General features: G+C 47.1%; 1 protein-coding gene across 4 annotated transcripts in view; it reads left to right on the plus strand.

The window, feature by feature from the left end:
• Positions 1 to 26,622, plus strand: part of LOC140420865 (gamma-aminobutyric acid receptor subunit gamma-4-like) — a 559,891-nt gene extending 533,269 nt beyond the window's left edge. For 3 of the 4 annotated variants that reach the window (XM_072504962.1, XM_072504961.1, XM_072504960.1), the window contains one exon: positions 26,295 to 26,622. In XM_072504962.1, coding sequence (XP_072361063.1) covers positions 26,295 to 26,386 — 92 coding nt within the window. In that variant the 3' untranslated portion in view covers positions 26,387 to 26,622. The remainder of the gene's footprint in view (positions 1 to 26,294) is intronic. The other variant, XR_011946626.1, reaches the window with a different exon arrangement.
• The last annotated feature ends 224 nt before the right edge of the window (positions 26,623 to 26,846 follow it).

Below are 26,846 nucleotides of genomic sequence, written 5' to 3' on the forward strand. Positions count from 1 at the left end.
GGGGATAGGGTGGAGGTGTGGGGATAGGGTGGAGGCGTGGGGATAGGGTGGAGGTACGGGCTTGGGTACGGTGGTCTTTCCAAGGGCTAGATTGGCCGAATGGCCCCCTTCTGCACTGTAAATTCTATGATTCTTTGAAAGCAGAGCGGTAGTCAATGAACAGGAATTTGACGTAGGTGTCCTTGTTGTCGAGATGCTACAGGGATGAAAGTGAGGCCAGGGAGTTAACATCTGCTTGGACCGATTGTGGCGGTATGTGAATTGCACTGGATCAAGGCATTCTGGGAGTTGATGTGACTCATGACCAACCTCTCAAAGCACTTCATAATAATAGAAGTCAGGGTCACCGGTCGATAGTCTTTGAGGCACGTTGCCTGGTTCGTCTTTGCCACCAGTGTGATGGTGGTCTTCTTGAAGCAGGTGGGAACCTCGGAGCAGAGAAGGAGAGCTTAAAGATGTCTGCAAACACATCCGCCAGTTGGTCCGCACAGGATCTGAGTGCATGACCAGGGACTCTGTCAGGACGCGTTGCTTTCCATGGTTTCACTTTACAGAAGGCCGACCTAACTTCTGAGACTGTGACGGTAGGTTTGGGTGTATCCGAGGCTATAGGGATAGGTGACATTGGCTCGTTGCCTTCCTGCTCGAAACGAGCATAGAATGCATTGAATTCATCAAGGAGAGGTGCTCTGCTGCCGGAGATTCTACTCAGCTTTGTAGCCTGTTTTATTGTTTAAGCCTGGTCACCGACCAGAGCCCGTGTCGTTAGTCTGTGACTCTAGCTTAGTTTGATTTTCTCTTGGCGTCCCTGATGGCTTTGCAGATGTCATACCTGGATTTCTTGTATATCAGGGTCACCCGCCTTGAACACCTTAGACCTAGACATCAGTAGAGAGTGGATCTCCCAGTTAAACCATGATTTCCAGTTGGCGAACAGATGTACTGCCTTCTTTAGAACGCAACCTTCTACACACTTACTGATGAAGTCTGTGAAGGAGTGTGTGCGCTGATGTTGAAGAGAGAGAGCGAGTGTATATGTATTTAAGAGGCCAATAGAAGCCTGGGGGACCCCACAATGTAAATCCAGCCCATTGTGGGCAGGATCACTTTCTGGAAAATCTGCATATTAGAGCGAGACAGCTTGGGGATCTATCCCCTTTGCCTTGGAGACCTCGGGCGAGCGCTGTTTAATACTAGTTTCCATAAATGGAACGGCACTCTCAGGGGCCTCTCAGGGTATCGGAGTCCCCCAGGTGTATGCCCTTTGGCAAGGTAGCACCCTGGTACTGCTGGTTCCACTTGGGCACCCTGGCAGTACCAGCCTGACACCCTGGCAGTGCCACCTGGGTGCCAGCCTGGTACTGCAAATGTTCCCAGGTGGCACTGCCATAGTACCAGGTTGGAACTGCCAAGGTGCCAAGCTGGCATAACTTGCGCAGTGGCGATCAGGCCAGGGTGCCTGCGGAGGTGTTTGAGGGGTGTGGGGGCCCGGGGAACCCCGTGTAGTGAGTTGGGGATTGGGGGGTGGGGGTGGAGGCATCTTGGGTCACGTCCGGGGCTCCAGAGATTTAAAAATGGCGTCCCGATTTCTTGGTACACTGGGGACTTTCAGCGAGTGGAGATCTTCGGTGTATAAAACAAGGCCACATGCGGCCTCAGCCATGTCTTCACCGGTGAGGCCTCTTAATTAAGATAGGGGGCCTCGGCGCAGCGAGTGCCGGAAAACACGAGGCTAAACGCGCTCACCACGGGACTTGCATCCCGTTTTGTTGAATCACACCCAGTGTCTGTGTTTAAGAGTGTGTGTGTGTGTGTGTGAGAAAAAGAGAGTGTGTGCGTGTGAGAAAAAGAGAGTGTGTGCGTGAGAAAAAGAGTGTGTGTGAGAGAAAAAGAGAACGAGTGTGAGTAAAAGAGAGTGTGTGCACGATAAAAAGAGTGTGTGTGTGTGTGTGAGAAAAAGAGAGTGTGTGTGTTTGTGAGAGACAAAAAGAGAACGAGTGTGAGAGAAGAAGAGTGTCGGCTGGATTCTCCGTTCCCGAGGCTGTGGAGCAGGGAGCAGGGGCTGCCTGCGGGGCTGTCTGTGCCACCAGCAACACCATCCAGAAAGGCTAGCAGTGCCGGTAAAAGCTGCACAACCTCAGGGTGGCCAAGGTGAGTTGGCAGCATTGTGCCCTGGTGCTAACCGGCATTCACCCCCCCCCCCCCCGACCCATCGTCGTCATCCGGAGGGCAGCAGAACAGCCACCCTGCACCAGCTGCCTGCAGCATAGCGGCCGCCAAGGCCAGATGTCCTGGCCAGAGAGCCCCGTGGGCTGCATGCGTCAGAGTGTCTAACACTGTCGTTTTCTGTTCTCCCCACCCACCGCCCCAGGAGACAGCCGCCCATAACCGCCGGGAGGGAAGAAAACTGTGGACGGACCACCGGACCTGCGGCCAATCACCGTGGCAGACCAGAGGGCTCTGGATGTGGCCGCTGGCCCGGAGGAAAGGGAGGTCGCCAGGGTGGAGGTCAGCCGCAGGGAAGTGAGACCCTGCTGAGTTGTGGTTCCTTGTGACATATGTGTCAACACCCCCCCAACATCATCCCACACCACCCTCATCCCCACACAGCCCTCACCCCCACACAGCCCTCACCCCCACACAGCCCTCACCCCCACACAACCCTCACCCCCCACCCTCACCTCCACACAGCCCTCACTGCCACATAACCCTCACCCCCCACCCTCACCTCCACACAGCCCTCACTGCCACATAACCCTCATTCCCCACACCACCCCCACCCCCACACCACCCTCACTTCCCACGGTCTAATTATGCTTCATGTCTTGTGTCTTGCAGAGCCTGCTGGTGATGGTGCATCTCATCCAATGTCCCCTGTCCCCTGCCCCCAGCCAGTGCCACAGCCGGAGCACCCCCCCCCCCCCCCCCCCCCACCCCCCACCCCCACCACCACCACCCTGAGCCAAGCAGCGATGAGGAGAGAAGCTTGGACACCAGCCCTCGACCCAAAAACAAGGACACCCTGGAGCTCAAGTCCGAGGAGGATGACACAGACTTCCCATCACAGCTGCCTCCAACACCCACCAACATCCCAGAGACACTCACCTCGGTTGGGGACTTTAGTGAAGAGGCTCCTGGGACACTACCAGGTGCGCACCACACAGCTGATCCGGTACATCAGGTGGAGGTAGGGACACCCAAGGGGTGGACGGTCGGAGGTTGGACCGACCCCAGGGACTAGCTGCTGTCCAGATGGGTTTCTGGCTTCTGGAACAGACAGCCCCATTGATTGTGGAGATGCAGTCGCAGAGCCAGGGACTGCATGAGGGGTTGTCGGCGAGCATCCAGTACCTGCAGGTGCAGTTAGAGGAGTCCAACCACGTGCAGGAGGTGGTGCCAACCATGCGTGCCACCCAGGCCAACACCGCACAGATGGCATCCGCAGTGGAGAATTGGGGGCGAGGGTTGTGGCTATGGATCAGCATGTCCAAGGCCTGGGGCATTCTATGTAGGCGCTGGCTGAGGCCCAGGACAGGGTTGCCAGCTCACAGGCAGCCATGTGCGAGAGCCACCAGGAAATCGCAGCGACGCTTCTGAGCGTGGCCCTGTCGCAGCAGGCCATGGTTGAGAACAGCAGCAGCATTGCCCAGGCGCTGGCCGACGCGGCACAGATACAGAATAAGGTGGCACAATCCCAGAGGAAGGTGTTGTAGTCACTGGCTGATGAGACACAGACAAAGAATGTGGCACAATCAATGGGTGATGTGGCTCAGTCCCAGATGTCGATGATCCACTCCCTGTGCTCCGTGGCTGCAAGCATGCAGACCCTGGTCGAGACCAGAGCGGACCTCCAGGACTGGCATTGGCAGGTGGCAGGGGAGCCTCAGGGGTTAGCTCCCCTCGCACCCTGTCCCATGGAGTACTCAGGGGGCTGCCGGACACCCCAAGGGTCATGGGGAGGTCATGGAGCCTGTGCTGGTGACTCCCGCAGAGGTGGTGCCAGGACACCGCAGCACCTCGGACTCTCCCCTCTTGTCCCTGGAGCATCTGGTGGGCAGCAGGCATCATGCCATCTGGGCACCCGAGCAGCAGCCAGGCCCAGTCGCCCCAGAAGGCGTCCGCCAATGGACCCAGGGCAGGAAGGCCGCCTCCACTCCCGTTGTACAGTCTGGGGATCCACCTACACGTAGCGTTAGCGCCCATAAGGCCGGAAGGTTAGGTTAGCACGGGCACAGGGCACAGTTTAGTTATAGGGGCCAGGTCATGACTCTGCATATATGTTGTCATATTAAACATCTGTTCACACTGTCTCGGCGCTCTGTCAGATTGGTGTGAGGGGTGGGCTCAATACTTTCCATCGACAGTGAAGACCCACTTTTTTCAATCATTCAGCTTTGTTGCTCAGGAGTCATTTGACCTTTCCACCATGTGAGATTACTGCTAAAATAATATCCAACCATACCCCTTGTATGAAATAATTACTTTGAATGATACCACTGTGCAGGCAGGAGAAGGTCTTCTACTTTTACAGAATGGAAAAGATCTTGGGTGGGATTCTCCATCACTACTGCGGCGTGCTCCCACCAACAGCAGGATTCTCCGTCCCACCAGCCGGCCAATGGGATTTCCCATTGTGGCGAGCCCCACGGCGTCAGGAAGTCCCCGGGCGTGGGTGCGCTGCCGGTGCAGCGGATAATCCCGACAGCAGAGGAATAGCCCCTTGCGCAGTTTCTCTGGATTGAAGTTGTTGAATCTTTTCCCCAAACATGAATTCACTGTCACCGTGTTCATATGGTGCAATGTGCAGAACATGTTAATGAGGCCGAGGCAGTCTCTGGAATCAGTGTTATCCTCTGCACAGTTAATTTGATATTTTCCTGTCAAATGAATAATATTGGGCAAAGCTATTAAAATAAAAATTTGCACTCTCTGGGTTGTTTCAGAGTCACAGAAGGATCACCGATTGGGAGCACACAAACTAACTCTGCATTATATTGTTGCTGATCTTTATGACCTATGCTGCATATATATTGGACAATATCTGTAACCAGACACCAACAATGGGCATTATCATTTTACTAAGACCTTTCTGCGATTGGTGAATTAACTGGTGAATCTGGAAGGGGGGGGGGGGGCAGGGGGAAATTGCACATGATTAAGATTAAGAGTGGTGGGGGGGGGGAAGAATATGGGACCCAAAAACATCAGGGCCCACAATTTCGCTCCCAGGCCTGATTGGCATATATGTGTATGCAAATATGCACACACACACACACACACACACACATGTACACACACAGGTATGAACACACACCAGGGAATCACAGGGCTGGTGTTGTGATTTTCCAATAATCGCTTCCCAAATTATTCCTTCTGATCAACAGTTGGCCCCAGGTACCAGGAAAGTTGGTATTGTACCCTTTCCAAATGGTCAGGGAGATTGCTCGTAAAAACAATACAGTACCACAGGGAGTTAAACTGTACCTAGGCATTGTGGGGAGGGTTGGTGTGACAAATGTCGTGCCAGATTTGTACCTGTTACTTCTTTATTTTTGATGGAACATCACCTGGGATTTAATTAGTTGGTGCACCTTGTAGATGCCAGGCTCACCAAAGGTATCAGAGGCGAAACACAGTGGGTCTTCACTCCCCCACATTATAGAACGAGGCTATCATCTCTGTGCCAGCTGATTAGTTATTCTTAAGAATAAATAAATCTGTCAATGTTAATTCCATAGTTAAATAAATACACAGTTAAATAATTAATTACATAATTTGAAATTAAGCTACAAATTAGAATCATAGAATCCCTACAGAGCAGAAGGAGGCCATTCGGCCCATCAAGTCTGCACTGACCCTTCCAAAGACCACCCTATCCAGCTCCAACCCCCTGCCCCCGACCCAACCCTATCCTTGTAAACCTAATCTGTACATCCCAGGACATTAAAGAAATCCACACAGACTGTGCTCACTCCACACAAGGCAGGAATTGAACCCGGGTCCCTGGTGCCATGAGGCAGCAATGCTAACCACTGTGCAACCGTGCCGCCCAATCTGGACCCAATTGCCTCAGAATTGTCTATTTCCCACAGCCACAGCCCTATTCAGCTGGTGAACTTCACTTGAGACTTGAGAAAAAGTGTAAGGACGGCAGGGAGTACAACTTGAATGATAATCATGGCACTGTGAAGCAGGAAGCAGTCCAAGGGATAAGGGAGCAGAGTAAAAATAGAAAGGCTGTGAGGTGATATGCATGTGCTCATCAATGTATATAGTTGTCCATAAATGTATATAGTTATCGGTATGACCTCTGACCAGCAGGTGGCGATAGAGATCCATCATGTGATTGGAGGAAATCGGCAATTGGTAGTAAGTTGTACAAATGGATAGTCGCACTAAAAGTAGCTCCAGGAGAATTCACTGAATGAATTTATTTTGTTACCGTTTGTATCATAGTTTGTTAGTTATCTTTCCACGTGTTGATCATGTTAATAAATTACATTGCTCACCAAAGAACTAGATGTTCTGTGTGCATCTGTACTATGGGCACAACACAGAACATAACATGGTACCAAGTGTGTAGAATAATTGAAGATATCTATGGAGAAGACCGGACGAAGCAGGCTGAAGAAAGAAAAAAGAAAACTCTTCCGCTTACCTGGTAAACTACTGGCAACTGGAACTCAATGCATGGAACAACTGTGAACTTAAAGATGAAGGTTTGAAGGCACCCCACCAGCTTTACATCACTGCACACAATAACATATCTCAGGGAGATAAACTGTACCTAGGCATGGTGAGGGAAGGTTGGTGTGACAAATGTCAAGCCAGATTTGTACCTGTTACCTCTTTATTTTTGATGGAACAGAACCTTGGATTCAGTTAGTTGGTGCATCTTGAAGATGCCAATCTCACCAAAGGTATCAGAGAAAGTTATGTGTGTAATGTAGATGGGAATTGGCATGTTTTTAAGCAGCAATTCAGATTCTATGTTGCAGCCCTTGGCCTGCAGGCACAGCCTGACGAGAGGAGGATTGCGTTGCTGCTCACAGTAGCAGGTCCTCAACCAACAGACATTTCTGATACCTTCGCGTTCGACAGTGAAGCAGAAAGCAAGAGCTTTGATGAAGACACCAGCATCATAAGCACTGTGACGCAGTCAATAAAGAAATGTGGTCTCAGTGCAGGTGGTCATTTTGAGCAGCTGACCAGATCTGCCATTTTGTGCCAGCAATGTGGCAATCGACATCTGCCATGGCGATGTCCCGCACTTGAAAAGGCGTGTTACAAGTGTGGAAGAACAAATCACTTTGCTACACATGGCTCTCACATCCAGCAGTTGACAGGAATAGCATTGACGACGTGACTACTGTGGACATAATTTCGACTGAGGACACAAGTAGTCCGAGCAGCCAAAATGGGAAATGTTTCCTTACCATTTGCAGCCATAGTGATGCAGATGCGAATACCATAAAAGATAGGTGGATGATCCCGTTGATGTTCAATGGCACGCTAATCAAATGTAAGCTTGACACGGGAGTGAGGGCCAATCTTATCATTCTACTAGCGTTAAAAGGACTAAAAATTAAACCGAAAATGGTTCATCGATCAGTCCTACTGAAGGACTATAACGGTCATCAGATCACAACGTTAGGATCATGTGAGCCTGCAGCAACATGTATGATTATATTTTCCATAGTGGAGACAAAGCGCGAATCACTCACAGGAGTGGAAACATGTGAAGCGCTTGGGGTCGTTAAGTGCAGAAAGTATGATACCAGACCAACATGCATTCGTAGAATTCATCATAAAGGACTTTCCAGAGATATTCAAAGGATTTGGCACCTTGCTGTTCATGTACCACATCCAGTTGAAAGAGAATGTGAAGCCAGTCGTACACACGCCGAGATGTGTACCTGCTGCACTGAAGGACAAACTGAAGACTGAGTTAGACAGAATGACGGCTCTCGGACTCATCAGACGTACAGAGGAATTTACAGACTGGGTTAACTCTATGGTGTGCACCAAAAAGCAGAATAATGACCTGCGGATATGCATGGACCCCAAAGACCTGAATCTTAACATCAAGAGAGAGCACCACCTGATCCCGAAGAGGGAGGAAATAACATGCAAGATGGCTGGAGTGACATGTTTCAGCAAGTTGGATGCGTCTCATGACTTCTGGCAGCTCAAGCTGGACAAGCGAGCACAAAGCTGTGCATGTTTAACACATCCTTTGGGCGCTATTGTTTCCTGAGGATGCTACTCGGCATTATTTCTTCGCCAGAAATTTTCCATCGTGCCACAGAGCACATAGTTGAAGGGCACCAGTCATCTGAGTCTACGTGGATATAATAATCTGGGCTCCCCATGAGATGAGCATGATAGAAGGTTTCTCAGGGTCATATAAAGGATTTTTTTTTAAAACCTGAAGCTTAATAAAGCAAAATGTCAAATTTGTGTTGACAGCATCACCTTCTTGGGGGACAGGCTCTCTGCACAAGGTGTGCAGCCGGATAGTGAGAAAATAAAGTGCAATTTTTATGATGCCACGTCCCACAAATAAGAAAGACATCCTACGGATACCAGGAATGATCAACTTTGTTGGTTCATTTATTCCCAACCTGGCATCTAAAACCTCTCACCTCCGATATACTACAAAAAAGGACGCAGTGTTTCAATGGTCTTCCAGACTTGAACAGGAGTTGCAAGCATTGTATATCTCGCTGACTACAGGCGATAGTTCTCGCATTCTTTAATTCTGCGAAAAAGACCAAAATTTCAACCAATGTGTCTAAGGATAGCCTGAGTTTCCTCCCACAAGTCCTGAAAGATGTGCTGTTATGTAATTTGGACATTCTGAAATTTCCCTCTCTGTATCCAAACAGGCGCCGGAGTATGGCATCTAGGGGATTTTCACAGTAACTTAATTGCAGTGTTAATGTAAGCCTACTTGTGACAATAATAAGGATTATTTATTTATTTCTGACAGGGCTGGACAGACTGGATCCAGGGGAGTTGTTTCATCTGGCTGTGGGGGGTGGGGGGTTTAGAACAAGGGGTCACAGTCTGAGGATACGGGGATGGCCATTTAGGACTGAGATGAGGAGAAACGTCTTCACCCAGAGGGTGCTGAAACTGTGGGGGAATTCTCTACCACAGAAGGCTGTGGAGGGCAAGTCACTGAATGTATTTAAGAAGAAAATAGATTTCTAAACTCTAAAGACATCAAGGGGTATGGAGAGAGCACGGGAGTATGGCATAGAGATAGATGAATAGCCATGATCATATTGAATGGTGGGACAGGGTCAAAGGGCCGAGTGGCCTATTTTCTTGCTCCTATTTTTGATCACCTTGTATTAGCCCCTTAGTCACAGGCTCAAAATTCCCCAGAGCAAGAACGGAGTCAGGAGCAAATGGGTGACTTGGCCTGCCTCATATGCTGGTTACAATCATTCCGCTCGCAGGTACGCCCAGGAGAATCGACAACCCCTGCCCTCCACAAATAATCTCATACCTTGACGAAACAGCTAATGGCAAAGAATCTAATGCCCTCATCTATAGGGGAGGGGGAAGAGTAACGTTGAAGCGCAAACTGTTGTCAAGAGCAATTATTTGCCTCCTGCTCTAAAGCTTTCCAAAGCTTTTATCCGCTACAGATCCATTAATCTTCATGGGAAAAAATAGGGCCTTTGGAGCCTCATACAGACTCATATCTTTTTCTCACGTGTACTGCAGAGAGAGGACCGTCAAGAAGATGGATGCTGCATTGTTTGCAATCTCTGTTCTTGCACACAGTCAGGAGAGGAGGGGAAGACGATGCAAGCAGCATCAGGCATGCCAAACACAGGAAATTCACCCTCTGGAGCAAGGGGCAGAAGGGCCCCATCCACATGCTGAGGTTGAGGCTCCCAGAAACCTCATTCATCGGCCCATTGCAAGACCCAGGATGTGCACGCCACACATGTCTTTCCTACAGATGAGCGAGAGACCCTGTCATTGATGCCTCCATCTAGTGGCCATATTCTCCAGGACTTGTTGCAACAGGGACTGGGAGGACACCCTAGTGGCTATGAAACTCACCGCAGCCCTGAACTTCTCTGCCAGTGGCTCCTTCCAGGGCTCAACTGGGGACTTCTGTGAGCTCTCAGGCTTCTACACATAAATGGATCTTGGAGGTAACAGATGCTCTTTTTGCCAATGTCCACAATTACTACACTTAGCAAGAGATCAAACAAGCCAACAAGCTAGGGCACTTGGCTTTGCAGCTATTTCCAGCTTCCAATAGTTGCAGGGTGCCATCAACTGCACTTATGTGGCTCTACACTCTCCCTGGCAGCAGCACTCCAATACTTCAATAGCTTCTACTCGCTACAGGGGAAGTTGGTGTGCAGCCACAACAAGCAAATCCTACAAGGTTTCCTGGTCAATGATTCCGATATCTTAAGCAGATCACAGATCCTTGACATCTTTTGAAGGATGGCACAGCATCCAGCATTGATTCCTCGGGAACAAGGGTTACCTATAAAGGGCATGGACGATGACATTGTCCGGAGTCCACAAGCAGTCTCGGGGAGAAGGTACAACAATACTCATGCCGCTATCCCAATAAAGGTGGTGCACACTATAGGCATTTTAAAAATGTGATTCCCATACCTGGACAGATAGAATAGAATACCTCCAATGTGGAAAGAGGCCATTTGGCCCATCAGGTCTGCACCGATCTTCTGAAAGAGCACCTACCTAGGCCTATTCCCCCGCCCTTTCCCCAGAACCCCATCTTGCCATTGGACACTAAGGGGCTAATTTAACATGGCCAGTCCACCTAACCTGCACAACCTGCAGCAGGGTAGCATAGTGGTTAGCACAGTTGCTTCACAGCTCCAGGGTCCCAGGTACAATTCCTGGCTGGGTCACTGTCTGTGCGGAGTCTGCACATTCTCCCCGTGTCTGCGTGAGTTTCCTCTGGGTACTCTGGTTTCCTCCCACAGTCCAAAGATGTGCGGGTTAGGTGGATTGCCATGCTAAATTGCCCTTAGTGTCCAAAAAATGTTAAGTGGGGGTTACTGGATTATAGGGATAGGGTAGATACATGGGCTTCAGTCGGGTGTTCTTTGTAAGGGCCGGTGCAGGCTCGATGGGCCAAATGGCCTCCTTCTGCACTGTAAATTCTATGATTCTATGATTATTGGACTGTGGGAGGAAACTTGAGCACCCGGAGGAAACCCACATAGACACGGGGAGAATGTGCAAACTTCACACAGACAGTCACCCAAGGCCGGAATTAAACCCGGGTCCCTGGCGCTATGAGGCAGCAGTGTTAACCACTGTGCTGCCCTTTCCCGATCTAGTGGGTCACTTCAAATCAATCTCCAGAAGGTCTCACGGATCATCGTAGCTTGCTGCACATTTCACAACCAGATCATGTAAAGGGGGGGGAGAAGCTTCAGGTTTTCTCCAATGAGGATGACAAGGAAGCGATGAGGGCGGTGAGATTGACGAAGCCAAGGCTGTATGCAAAGAGGTCATACCACAGGCCACACGAGGCAGGCATCCACGTGAGGCCCTCATAGTCACCAGGTACCAGGAGGAGCAGAGTGAATGGTACTGAATCTCCTATTTGACTACCGCCCTCCATCATGGACCCACATGAACACAAGCGTGGCTATCCTCACTTTTCGTCCATTCACTTAACACTGATTATGCAGTGGTTAGCAGGGCTGCCTCACAGCTTCAAGGACCCGGGTTTAATTCCAGCCTCGGGTGACTGTGTGGAGTTTGCACTTTCTCCCCTGTGTCTGCGTGGATTTCCTACGGGTGCTCCGGTTTCCTCCCAGGGTCCAAAGATATGCAGGCTATGTGGATTGGCCATGATAAATTGCCCTTAGTGTCCAAAAGGTTAGATTGGGTTACAGGGACAGGGTGGAAGCTCTTCCCGAGGGCCGGTGCAAACTCCATGGGCCAAATGGCCTCCTTCTGCACTGTAAATTCTATGATTCTATGCATGTTTAAACATGAGGTGCACATTGTCCTGATCCTTTGAAGACTCCCAACTAGAGTTGGTTTTCCTGGAGACAGACACCGCCTTTTCCAGTGTCTCTCACGCATCCCAATTGCCATGGCAGCCTACAAGAAGCAACAGCTGTCTACGATCCTCACTGGACACCATCTCGCCAATGTCACCAAGCTCCGCCATGAGATCCAACAGCAGCAACTGAGAGGCACTACTCAGGCCAAGGCTGCCAAGTACGGAATGCAGGTTTCCAGAGAATGATTTAGACGTGCCTGTGTCCTCCAGGTCTCCTTGTTCTCAATTACAATGACATCTGGCACTTGCAGTTAGGGATGCTGGCCTGTATTGTTCCTCACCTTTTGATGGATGTGAACCATCTGAGGATAACGAGTTTTTAATTGTTGTCTGCCACACATGACATTATTTCCTCGTGAGCAAAGACAGTCCACCATAATGGCGATCCCTGGGGATCTGCAGAAAGCTCAAACATCATAAAGCCCTCAAGTTTGCTTTCACTTGATAATAAAAAAGCACACGCCAGACTCACTACATCCTCGCTTCGACCTAATGGCTTCCTTCAGCAGAGGTTCGATCCACCATATGTGGCTCGAGAACAGTGAGCGCAACATCTCACCATTTACAATCGCTGACTGCAGCCAGTGCTGAGGCCGCACTGCATCCCTACATTATGAATAGAGACTTGCTGCTGCTGGGCAGTCAATTGAAAGGTAAACATTCACGAGGATATAGGTCATGACCATATGGTGACAGATCAGTCCACGCACATTGAGGTGGAAATATTCCCACACTTATTGCTGAGTCTGCCATGTGTGCATTCAGAAACCCAGAAATGTGATTGGCACACAGGATTGGATTGGATTGGATTTGTTTGGAGGGCACATTTGTCCACATGAGCTCTGAGGAGGGATTCATAGCTTGGAAACCCTGCCACATTACAGAGAGTACATGGATTTCCAGTACACGTGGCCCTTCTCTGCCTGTTTCAACATTTTCAAATTCACAGAACCCACACAATCCGTGCAGTGCAAAAGGAAGCCATTCGGCCTCTGAAAGAACCCCCTTTCGAGGCCCACTCCCCCACCCGATCCTCGCCACCCCACCTAACCTTTGGACTGTGGGATAAAACCGGGGAATCCAGAGAAAACTATGCAGGCATGGGGACAACGAATGCCTCCACACAGTCACCCAAGGCCGGAATTGCCCTTTCCGGAAAGCAGAAGAGCTGGGAGTACACCTCAGCCTCAATATTAAGCAGACAATAAATAGCAATGCGTGACCTTGTAAAGCATGTGAAACCAATTCTCTCACAAGGGAAACTTACATGATGGATGATGCACCACCCATGTCAGAAATGCCATGAGAAGGGAAACACATTGGTGAGCGATGAAAGCAGAGCACATTGACGAAAAGGCACCATTACTGTACTAATGGAATTGGTTCCATGTGAACTGAACCAGGACCCTAGTGTTGAGGATAAAGAGGGCAGTAGTTAAGAATTCAAACTAGTAAGAACCGTGGGGGGGTGGGGGGGGGGGGGCGGAATATATATGAGTGTAGTGGCTAGAAAATGCAAAGGATTTAGACTAACATAAAAGTTCAGGGAACAGATACAATTGTAGGCACAAATATAAAATGACTGTTAAAGTGTGAGGAGCAATTAATGAAAACAAATTAAATTACACGGCCTCTAAACCAAAACAAGGCAACTGGAGGCAATAATTCATAGTGAGGGGCCAGATGTGCTCATGAAACATGGTTACATAAAGATCAGAACTGGCAATTAAATATTGTAGGATAGGATGTATTTTGAAAGGTTGGGTAAAGGGGTGGCTGCACTAATTAGAGACAACATCGTGACAGTAGAGAAAGGGGCTTCATTGACATTAAGAGAGACGCAGAGGCAATATGGAAAGAGATAAAGATAAGATATGGTCCAAAACTGAAAATTAATCCTGTTGAATGGAACCTTAATTGTAACAAGGTTAATTTTGTGTACAAATAATATTTCAAATGCAGAGTGCACACCACAATAGTGGAAAAGCTACTGAGGGAAAAATAAATCCATAGTGGGAGGCAGCATGCTGCAGACACACAATTATATTCAGAGGAGGCAACATCTGATGAAAGGAATGGTCCCCCATCCTATTTTTGTGTGCATGTATATGCAGCTAATAGAACAAAGAACAGTACAGCACAGGAACAGGCCCTTCGGCCCTCCAAGACTATACCAGTCATGATACCAACCTTGGCCAAAACCCTCAGCACTTCCTTGTGCCGTATCCCTGTATACCCATCCTATCCGTGTATTTGTCAAGGTGCCTTTTGAACAGCATTAATATATCTTCTTCCACAACCTCCCCTGGCAGCGCGTTCCAGACACTCACCACCCTCTACGTAAAAAACCTACCTCGCACATCTCTAAACTTTGCCCCACGGACCTTAAACCTATGCCTCCCTGGTGACTGACCCCTTCACACTGGGAAAGAGTGCCTGCCCATCCCTCAATCTCTATCTTGCGAATGAAAACAGTCCGAGTCTATTCAGCCTCTCCGCAAAGCTAAAACCCTCCAGACCAGGAGGCATCCTGGTAAACAGAGTTACAGTTAATTGTTAATAATGTTAATAGAGTTAGACACAGCAACACACAGCAGCCTGTATATCTTGTAGCAGCATTCTACATATTACCTCATAATGAAGGATTATAGGCAAATGCATTAAAAAAACATTGAATAATAATCATGGGACATTTCATATACATACAAAGAAACTGGTGAGAAAAGACTGAGAAAGGGGGACAGTGTTGCAATGTGCCTGTTTTGTGTAAGAAGTGTTTCGACACCCTGGGCGAGTGCACGGTCAATTCCAGCCCCATCAGCCCCAAAGTCGCAACACAAGTGAATTAACCAATAATACATAAAGAAAATACCTGAAATCGTTAACCCTTGGTTGCCCAATAATTACAGTCATCGGGTTTGTAAATTTAAACACAGTTACTGTTTATTTATAACTAGAACAAATATAACATATCCAGTAAACACAGCTGCTTAATGTCGACCTAATACCTAATTCCCCTTTAACTGCCCCACCCACTACCAACACATACAAGACAGGCAAACACAGAAGGGGGAAAAGGTGGAAAGATTATAAGGTTAAGGTGAAAAGATAAGAGTCCTTGCTTCAGATGACGAGCTCTCCAATACACTCACTTCTCAGTAGGAGTGTTGATTAAAGTCTCTGGTCTACAGCATGTAATGATCTTTGCAGCTCAGCAATCTATCTTACTCACAGCTTTTCCAGGAGAGGCCACTGGCTTCACTTCAGCCTGTTCTTAGAGAGAGTGCGATCAGATTCTGGTGTCTGCATGCAGATCAGTCTCTTTTTTGGAGAGGGAGAGTGTTATCAGATTCTGGATTCTGCTTGCACAGCCTTTTTCTGGAGAGGGAGAGAGAGTTATCAGATTCTCACCATAGCCTTTTAGTGAGAATTTACTGGGTATTTCTGAATGAGTTGGTTAAATTCCTCCATCCAGCTGCTAGTCATGAAAGTGAAATGAGGAAACCAGCCTTGAGGCTCTGAGAAACATGTCAGTGGGGTCAGAAACAATCACCACTGGCCACCAGGCAGGGCAGAAACATATGAGCCAATTCATTGGCCACCAGCCATGTCCATCAACCTGAGTCATTACTGATGTCAGTCTAAAACAGCACAGCCTTCTGGGGTCTGTTTGAATTAAAGGCTGCACACAGGCTGCTTGTTTGCATTAAGGATATAGGGCACATTAAAGTCACAGGTCCATTACTCATTCATGAGGGGCTGAGAAGATCCTATGCCGTAAGGCCCACGTGGCGGGTGAGTGAGTGAAAATAAAAGTGTGAGTAAGGGTAAGGGTATGGGTGAGGGCGGTTGAATGATGGTGGATTAGGGTGTGGGTGAGAGTGAGGATGAGAGTGGAGTGGGTGAGATTACAGGTGGATGAAAGGGTGGGTGAGGGTGAGGGAGTGTGTGTTGGTGGGGCTCCCATTCAAAGTGACAAAAGGAAGGTAAAACTTGGACGTATTTGTTAAAAAACAGAAAATTTTACTGTACATAGAACAATACAGCGCAGTACAGGCCCTTCGGCCCATGATGTTGCACCGAAACAAAAGCCATCTAACCTACACTATACCATTATCATCCATATGTTTATCCAATAAACTTTTAAATGCCCTCAATGTTGGCGAGTTCACTACTGTAGCAGGTAGGGCATTCCACGGCCTCACTACTCTTTGCGTAAAGAACCTACCTCTGACCTCTGTCCTATATCTATTACCCCTCAGTTTAAAGTTATGTCCCCTCGTGCCAGCCATTTCCATCCGCGGGAGAAGGCTCTCACTGTCCACCCTAACCAACCCCCTGATCATTTTGTATGCCTCTATTAAGTCTCCTCTTAACCTTCTTCTCTCCAACGAAAACAACCTCAAGTCCATCAGCCTTTCCTCATAAGATTTTCCCTCCATACCAGGCAACATCCTGGTAAATCTCCTCTGCACCCGCTCCAAAGCCTCCACGTCCTTCCTATAATGCGGTGACCAGAACTGTACGCAATACTCCAAATGCGGCCGTACCAGAGTTCTGTACAGCTGCAACATGACCTCCTGACTCCGGAACTCAATCCCTCTACCAATAAAGGCCAACACTCCATAGGCCTTCTTCACAACCCTATCAACCTGGGTGGCAACTTTCAGGGATCTATGTACATGGACACCTAGATCCCTCTGCTCATCCACACTTCCAAGAACTTTTCCATTAGCCAAATATTCCACATTCCTGTTATTCCTTCCAAAGTGAATCACCTCACACTTCTCTACATTAAACTCCATTTGCCACCTCTCAGCCCAGCTCTGCAGCTTATCTATATCCCTCTGTAACCTGCTACTTCCTTCCACACTATCGACAACACCACCGACTTTAGTATCGTCTGCAAATGTACTCACCCACCCTTCTGCGCCTTCCTCTAGGTCATTGATAAAAATGACAAACAGCAACGGCCCCAGAACAGATCCTTGTGGTACTCCACTTGTGACTGAACTCCATTCTGAACATTTCCCATCAACCACCACCCTCTGTCTTCTTTCAGCTAGCCAATTTCTGATCCACATCTCTAAATCACCCTCAATCCCCAGCCTCCATATTTTCTGCAATAGCCTACCGTGGGGAACCTTATCAAATGCTTTGCTGAAATCCATATACACCACATCAACTGCTCTACCCTCGTCTACCTGTTCAGTCACCTTCTCAAAGAACTCGATAAGGTTTGTGAGGCATGACCTACCCTTCACAAAGCCATGCTGACTATCCCTGATCATATTATTCCTATCTAGATGATTATAAATCTTGTCTCTTATAATCCCCTCCAAGACTTTACCCACTACAGACGTGAGGCTCACCGGTCTATAGTTGCCGGGGTTGTCTCTGCTCCCCTTTTTGAACAAAGGGACCACATTTGCTATCCTCCAGTCCTCTGGCACTATTCCTGTAGCCAATGATGACATAGAAATCAAAGCCAATGGTCCAGCAATCTCTTCCCTGGCTTCCCAGAGAATCCTAGGATAAATCCCATCAGGTCCCGGGGACTTATCTATTTTCAGCCTGTCCAGAATTGCCAACACGTCTTCCCTACGTACCTCAATGCCATCTAATATATTTACCTGGAGCTCAGCATTCTCCTCCACAACATTATCTTTTTCCGGAGTGAATACTGATGAAAAATATTCATTTAGTATCTCGCCTATCTCTTCAGACTCTACACACAACTTCCCATCCCTGTCCTTGACTGGTCCTACTCTTTCCCTAGTCATTCGCTGTAATGGAAGGATGAAAGGACATGAAAGGATACTGACAGGTAAAATAAAGGAAAATTCTAAGTTGTCTTTAAAGAACATTAAGGGTAAAAGAATAACTAGGGAAGAAGTAGGGCCTACTAAAGACCACAGTGGTAATTTATGTGTGGAGCCAGAGGACTGGGATCTAAATGAATACTTTGTGTCAGTGTTCACTCATGACAGACAGGAGGTTCTGAGTGGTCTGGCAGGCTAAAAGTAGACAAATCTCCAGGGCTAGATGAAATGTATCCCAGACTGTTGAGTGAGGCAAGGGAGGAAATAGCACGGGCGCTGGCAATAGTTTTTAATTCCTCTCTGGCTACAGGAGTGGTGCCGGAGAACTGGAGGATAGCCAATGTCGTACCATTTATTCAAGAAGGGAGGAAGGGATGAACCAGGAAACTAGAGGCCAGTTATTCTAACCTCAGTGATGGGGAAACTATTGAAAACAATTCTGAGGAACAGAATAATCTGCATTTGGAGAGGCAGGAATTAATCAAGAACAGTCAGCACGGTTTTGTGAAGGGGAGTTCCGATCTGACCTACTTTTGATTGAATTTTTCGAAGTAGTGACCAGATGTGTAGATGAGGGAAATGGATTTGGCGTAGTCTACTTGTACTTCAGCAAGGCTTTTGATAAGGTCCCACATAGGATCCAAGGAAATTTGGCAAAATGGATCCAAAATTGGCTGAATGGCAGGAAGCAGGGGGTGATCATCAAGGGGTGTTTTTCTGACTGAAATCCAGTGGGGTCCTGCAAAGATCAGTGTTGGGCCCTTGCTCTTAGTGGTTTATATAAATGATTTAGACATGAATGCCATTCTGAAATTCACATTATAGGAGGGATGTGATAGCACTGGAAAGGGTGCAGAGGAGATTTACTAGGATGTTGCATGGGCTGGAGAATTTTAGTTATGAAGAGAAATTGGATAGACTTTCTTGTTTTCCTTGGAGCAGAGGAGACTGAGGGGGGGGGCATGATTGAGATGTATAAAATTATGAGGGGCATAGATAGAGTAGACAGTAACCAACTATTCCTCTTGGTAGAGGACTCAATGACCAGGGGACATTGATTTAAGGTAAGGGGCAGGAGGTTTAGAGGGGATGTATGGAAGAACACTTTTAACCAGAGTGTGGTGGGACTTTGGAACTCACTGCCTGAAAGGATGGTGGAGGCAGAGACTCTAATACACATTGAAAAGTATTTAGATGTGCACTTGTGATCCCAAGGCATACCATTCTATGAGCAAGTGCTGGGAAATGGGATTAGAATAGTTAGGTGGTTGTTTTTGACCAGTGCAGACTCGATAGGCTGAAGGGCCCTTTCTGTGCTCTATGACTCTATATTAAATGTATACATTTAAGACAGAAACATCTTTTAAGTTTGTCTTTGTATGCCTGTACCTATTGCACAATCAGAATCATTTTTTGTGGTTCAATTCTTCAATATAATAAGAATGTTTCTCAGGGGTTCCTTCAGTGCTCTTGGGAGGTCAAAAGGTTTCCACAGCTGGAAAAGTTGGAGAAAACTTGGCCTAGGCAATAACGATTGTAAGAGTGCGATGGCATGATTAAGACAAAGACCAAAGTAAAGAGCGCCAATGAAAATGAAATTGGGGAAGGTGAACTGAAAAAAAAACACAGGGAAAGAGAGAACAGTAGAGAGAAATATTGGATTTAGACTGAATTTGTATTTATTGTCATGTATACTGAGAGACAGTGAAAAGTATTGTTCTGCGGACAGTCCAGATAGAACGTTCCATACATGAAAAATGTAGGACATAACGATAAATACACAATGTAAATACCTAGACATCAGGTGAAGCATACGAAGTGTAGGCTACACAGTAGAGAAGATGCGTGGAAAGATCAGTTCAGTCCATAAGAGGGTCATTCAGGAGTCTGATAACAGCGGGGAAGAAGCTGTTTTTGTATCTGTTATTGCACGTTCTCAGACTTTTGTATCTCCTGCCTGATGGAAGAAGTTGGAAGAGAAAGTAACCCGAGTGGGAGGAGCCTTTGATTATGCTGCCCACTTTCCCCAGGCAGCGGGAGGTGTAGATGGAGTCAATGGATGGGAGGCAGGTTCGTGTGATGGACTGGACTGTGTTCATGACTCTGAAGTTTCTTGCGGCCCTGGGCCGAGCAGTTGCCATACCAGACTGGGAGGCAGCCAGATGGGATGCTTTCTTTGGTGCATCTGTAAAAATTGATTAGAGTCAAAATATTTAAAATATATTAACATATAAAATATTAAAAAATATATTGCTGAGAGCAAAATATTTAAAACAATCAGTAATAAAGTTCAGAAGAAATATACTCTGAACAAAAACAAATGCAAACTAGCTAATATTGATTCAGCATGGATGAATAAAGAGATAAGGGTAAAATAAAACTAGAAAGTTTACACTAACTACATGAACAACAAAAGTGAGGACAACAAAAGTAAATTTGAAGCAGAAAAGAAATCAAAAATCAATTAGGAAGGCAGAGAAACGATGAAATTAAATTGTGAAGCAATATAAAAAGCAATGGTGAAGCATTCTACAAATATACACAGGTAAATGACAAATGAAAAATCAAAACAGCAGGAGGGTCTCAGGGAAAAACGCAATAAACACGCAGTGGAAATTGTGGAAATATAGATCAACAATATTGCCTCATGATGTTAGACAATCAAAAATGCATTTCAGATATAAATGGAGGAGGTAGGCTGTATAAAATCCTGGATAGATTGTCTCTTTGCATCTTGGAAGAGTTTCAGACAGTTAGCTTAGTTAGCTACCTAGTGAGAGTGCAGTTCAGAATGATGGCATCAGTATGGGTTCAATCCCCATACCGGCTATGGTAGTAGGGCGGACTGTCACCTTGCGTTGCCCAACATTTGATGTGGAGCGGGTCTCAAGCTATACATAATGGATAGAGTTGCCTAGGGTCACTCATGGACTAATGGCTGATTGCCTGGCAAGAATATCAAAGACACTATTGCATATATATAGATAAATCTGAGAAAGGGGAATAATGCCAAAGACATTTACATGATTCTGACATTTAAAAAGGGGAGCTGGAACAAGCCCAGGGAATTATTAAGCAATTAGCTTATCATCGATGGGAGGGACAATAGTTAAATTATTATAGCGGGAGGCAGTGGCGTAGTGGTATTATCGTTGGACTAGTAATCCAGAGATTCGAGAGTCCTGCTCTGTGGACCTGGGTTCGAATCCCACCACGGCAGATGGTGAAATTTGAATTCAATAAAGATCTGGAATTAGAGGTCTAGAGGTGACTATGAAACCCTTGTCGATTGTCGTAAAAACTGGTTCACTAATGTCTTTTAGGAAAGGAAATCTGTCGTCATTACCTGGTCTGGCCTACATGTGACTCCAGACCCACAGCAATGTGGTTGACTCTTAAGTGCCCTCAGGGATGGGCAATAAATACTGGCCCGGTCAGCGACGCCCACAACCTGTGAACAAATTTTAAAAAAATCAAAGGTAGAAATAAGAGGTGGGATACTCCTAGCCATGTGTTTCTCAGCAGCAGGGGGCAGCGTTCGCTGACACCGAGATTCTCTGCTCCTGCTGTTGTCAATGAGAATTCCTACAGAAGCCACCCCTTACTGCTGGAAAACCCACAGGTGCTGGGTGCACTGCCGGTGAAACTAAAGAATCCCGCTGCCAGCAAACAGCCAGAGAATTTCAGCCCAGATCTCCAAACTATATACAGGAGAGAATGGTCAACTCAGATTTCAAAAGCGAAGATCTTGCTTGACCAACCTTATTGACTTCTTTGAAGGATCAACAAAGAGTAAATAAGGGGAATGTCATTGATGTGATATTTTTAAAAGGCCTTCAATAAGATGGCGCATATGGATTTTGTGCTAGCTCAGATTATGCTCGTCTCCGATTTGAAAGTTCTTGGTTCAAATTCCACTCCAGAAATGTGAGCTCAAAATTCAGGCTGACACCCTAGCGCCAGTGCTGCGGTTGTGCTACACGGTCAGGGGGCAGCACTGAGGAAGTGTTGCACTATTGGAGATGTTGGGGTGAATTCTCCACTGGCAGGATTCTCCATCCCGCCAGCAGCTTTTCCGGCCCATCGGTTTCCCAGAGGCGTGGGGAGGGGACAGGAGAAATCCCATTGGCCAGCGGCAGGAGCAAGAGTCCCGCTGCCAGCGAGGGTGCGCTGCCGAGAAACACGCAGCTGGGGAAGCAGAGAATTCACCCTGTTGTCTTTTGGATGAAGCATTAAAGTGAGGCCCCATCTGCCCTTTCATGCAGAAGACCTCATGGCACTACTTAAAAAAGGGCAGAAGATTGCCAGGCAGTGTTGTGGCAAAATGTGTTTGTCTTTGTCTCTTTGTTATCTCCACTGTCCATGGAAGACAACACTAGATGAATGCATGAGACTAGTTCATGATGGATGTGAGTTATGACCAAGATAGGTTAATAAATTGCTCATTGTTCTTGGTTGTGAGAAAAACAAGAGTCAGAGCCCCAGCACAATACTGTTATAATCACCTTTTACCTCTATTGTGCGAGTACCCTTTACTTCAGAAACATTTCAGTGTCACTGTTTGCCATACTTCTCAATGTAATATTACTGTACTGAAATGGGGAACCTTCTGCTGCAGCTCAGGATAGAGTAGAAATTGCTTATGCCCATTTTTGGTTTGAAACATGAGGGTTGAATCTGACTACAAATAGGTTGATGGGCTTTATCTTCTTTACATGGGCAAGCTGAGTGTGCCTAATGAGTATCTCTACAGGCAGCTCAATTCTTCTCTAAATCGGCCATTTTCATCCCCGGCACTATTTGGAGGTGTATGGTTGGTAGTGGGCGAGGGATTTTGGCAGATCAGCAACTAATCCTCCTGACTTCACAGCCACGACTCCTTCAACATGGACATTTCAGTGGCTTCTGCAAAACCAGGAGGCGCAGGTCCGATCCTGCTCCAACTCAGAACCACCAAACTCCAGCAAGATGGCCAAAAAGAGCCAATAATCCCATCATTTGCATATATAGGAAACCTGACATCTACTCCAGGTGTCCTGGGGATACCTGAAAAATGGGCCCAACAAATCTAGGCAGCAACTTGGGCCTGGACCATCCGATTGCGAAATCCGTGATTGGCACCAATGTCAACTCGGCACAAAAATATCAATTGAGTCACTAGTTTGTTTGATTGTGTACATCAGTTTTCAGACTGAATAAGGTGCTGCAAATGTCACCCCCCCCCCCCCTGCAAATGTCATCCCCCCCCCCCCCCCCCCCTCTCCCCTGCCGTAGTGGGACATCGTTGGAGTGAGGTTCATTGACAATCTACACTACCTAGCTTCAGGCTCGCAGGATTATGGTTTCTGTTCTCTGGAACATGGGTGTGATTAGAGGCCAACAATGGGTGAGTTTAAACATGCAGTGTGTACACAGGCTGGTTGCGGGGCTGTGGAAACTAATCCTGTTTCCATTGAATCCCACTGAGAATGGGAAAATCTGCATTTTGAGAAGGGAAACATCAATTCGCCCATCAGCAAATCTCCCTCCATTCAACAGGGACTTAGTGAAAGGAGGTAAGGTTAAAATGTAAAGAAGTGTATTGGCTGTGGATTTCAATGGTTTAAAGAGAGGAAGATGGTGATTTAACAATTGAAATCATGTATCACCCAGGAATAACATTATGAAAATCGCTTATTGTCACAAGTAGGCTTCAATGAAGTTACTGTGAAAAGCCCCTAGTCGCCACATTCCGGCGCCTGTTCGGGGAGGCTGGTACAGGAATTGAACCATGCTGCTGGCCTGCTTGGTCTGCTTTTAAAGCCAGCGATTTATCCGTGTGATAAACCAGCCCCTTAACAGTGGGTTCATTCTTGACAGTGTAGGATGAGTCAAACACCCTCAGCAAAAGGTTTATCAGAGAACATCAGCACACAGTTCATCAGAGACAGTACAGAGTGAAACAGGGACCTTCAGCATGAGGTTAATTAGAGTCAGCCCCAGGTTAAACAAAGAGAGTCAGCATGGGGTGAATCAGAGAGAGTGTGCATGGGGTAAATCAGCAAGAGACAGCATGGGGTTAGTCAGAGAGAGTTAATATGTGGTTAAACAAAGAGAGTCAGCACAGGGTTAATCAGAGAGAGTAAGTACAGGGTTAATCGAGAGTGTCAGCACGGGCTTAATCAGAGAGAGTCAGTACGGTGATAATCAGAGAGAGTTAGCATGGGCTGGGCTTAATCAGAGCGAGTCAGTACGGGGTTAATCAGAGCGAGTCAGTACGGGGTTAATCAGAGCGAGTCAGTACCGGGTTAATCAGAGACAGTCAGCATGGGGTTAATCAGAGAGAGTCAGTACGGGGTTAATCAGAGACAGTCAGCATGGACTTAATCAGAGCGATTCAGTACGGGCTTAATCAGAGCGAGTCAGTATGGGGTTAATCAGAGAGAGTCAGTACTGTGTTAATCAGAGAGAGTCAGCACAAGGTTAATCAGAGAGAGTCAGTACGGGGTTAATCAGAGAGACTCAGCAAGGTCTTAATCAGAGCGAGTCAGTATGGGGTTAATCAGAGAGAGTCAGTACTGTGTTAATCAGAGAGAGTCAGTACGGGGTTAATCAGAGAGAGTCAGTACTGTGTTAATCAGAGAGAGTCAGCACAAGGTTAATCAGAGAGAGTCAGTACGGGGTTAATCAGAGAGAGTCAGCATTTGTTAATCAGAGAGAGTCAGCATGGTGTTAATCAGAGAGAGTCAGCACGGGGTTAATCAGAAAGAGTCAGCATTTGTTAATCAGAGAGAGTCAGCACAGGGTTAATCAGAGAGAGTCAGCACGGGGTTAATCAGAAAGATTCGGCACAGGGTTAATCAAAGAGTGTCAACACGGGGTTAATCAGTGTGAGGCAGCATGGGGTTAATCAGAGAGAGTCAACACGGGGTTAATCAGAGAGAGTCAGCATGGGGTTAATCAGAGAGAGTCAGCAGAGGGTTAATCAGAAAGATTTGGCATGGGGTTAATCAGAGAGTGTCAACACGGGGCTAATCAGAGAGAGTCAGCATGTGGTTAATCAGAGAGAGTCAGCACGTGGTTAATCAGAGAGAGTCATAAACGGTGTTACTCAGAGAGAGTCTGTATAGGATCATCAGAAAGAGTCAGCATGGGGTTAATCAGGGAGCGTCAGCACGGGGTTAATCAGAGAAAGTCAACACGGGTTTAATCAGAGTCAGCACAGGTTTAATCAGAGGGAGTCAGCACTCGGTTACTCAGAGAGAATCAGTTTGGGATTAATCAGAGTGCGTCAGTATGAGGTTATTCAGAGAGTCAGTATCGGATTAATCAGAGAAGTCAGCGCAAGGTTAATCAGAGAGTGTCAACGTGGGGCTAATCAGAGAAAGTCAGCACGGGGTTAATTGGAGAGAGTCAGCACGGGGTTAATCAGAGAGAGGTAGCACAAGGTAAATCAGAGAGTGCCTGTATGGGATACTCATAGAGAGTCAGCATGGGGTTAATCAGAGAGAGGTAGCATGGGGCTAATCATAGAGAGTCAGCACGGGATTAATCAGAGAGAGGTAGCATGGGGTTAATCAGAGAGGGTCTCTATGGGATAATCAGAGAGAGTCAGCATGGTGTTAATCAGAGAGAGATAGCACGGGGTTAATGAGAGAGAGCACGTGATTCATAAGACAGAGTTAGCACAGGGTTACTGAGAGAATCAGCACTGGGTTAATCAGACACAGTTAGTACGGGGTTAATTATAGAGAGTCAGCACGGGTAAATCAGAGAGAGTCAGCACGGGGTTAATCAGAGAGACTCAGCATGGGATTAATCAGAGAATCTGTATGGGATAATCATATAGAGTCAGCACGGGTTAATTATAGAGAGTCAGCACTTGGTTAATCAGAGAGAGTCAGCACGGGGTTAATCAGAGAGAGTCAGTACGGGGTTAATCAGAGAGAGATAGAACGGGGTTAATCAGAGAGAGTCAGTATGGGCTTATTCAGAGAGTCAGTAGGCGGTTAAGCAGAGATAGACAGTACGGGATTAACCAGAAAGATTCAGCATGGGGTTAATCAGCAAGAATCAGCACGGTGTTGATCAGAGTTGTACAGGGTTAATCAGCGAGAGTTAGTCGGGGTTAATCAGAGAATCAATAGCGGATTAACCAGAGATAGTACGGGCTTGATCAGGAATAGTCAGTACGGGATTAATCAGGAAGAGTCAGTACGGGATTAATCAGAAAGTGTCAATATGGGGTTAATCAAACAGAGTCAGTCGGGGGTTAATCAGAGAGTGTCAGCACGGGGTTAACCAGAGAGTCAGTACAGCGTTATTCAGAATGTGGACTATCTTGTCCGCACCTCCCTCTCTCCTACCCTTTTGTCAAGTTGATCTTTTTCTGATTGGTTCTTTAGGAGTCGTGTACTCCGGGTGTGGAACCTTGCTTCACCACCATCACCATGAACAACCTGGCACAGTGGCAAGAACCAGAGGACGAGCTGCCTGATGACTGTTTGGAGGGGAAGGACTGTCGATCCTTCTTCTGCTGCATCGATGATTGTCAAACTGGCACCTGGCGGAGGGGACACATCCGCATTCACATCTCCCGGCTGGATGTCTACTCCCGGGTTTTCTTTCCCACCGCCTTTCTACTTTTCAATCTTGTCTATTGGATATCTTACCTCTATCTGTGACCCATTGCCCAGGCTAAATTAATTCTACAATAAAAGATCTCCTGCTAAAGTTTTGACTCTCTTGTTTGTCTCAGTCCCTTTCTTGAAAAAGCTACATTAAAAATATGAAGGTGGAAGGCCGAGATGGAAATTCTTTCATGTGAGTTGAAGTAGAAAATAGAGGCCACTGTGAAGTACAAACACTACCATGGGGGAGTTGGACTAAATGGACTCTGTAATTCTGTGGTGCTCTGGGTTGGTGTTTAAAGCAATACCCTCCCCTCCCCTACAATG

This window comes from Scyliorhinus torazame, chromosome 5 (genome assembly GCF_047496885.1).
Source record: "Scyliorhinus torazame isolate Kashiwa2021f chromosome 5, sScyTor2.1, whole genome shotgun sequence".
NCBI lineage: Eukaryota > Metazoa > Chordata > Chondrichthyes > Carcharhiniformes > Scyliorhinidae > Scyliorhinus > Scyliorhinus torazame.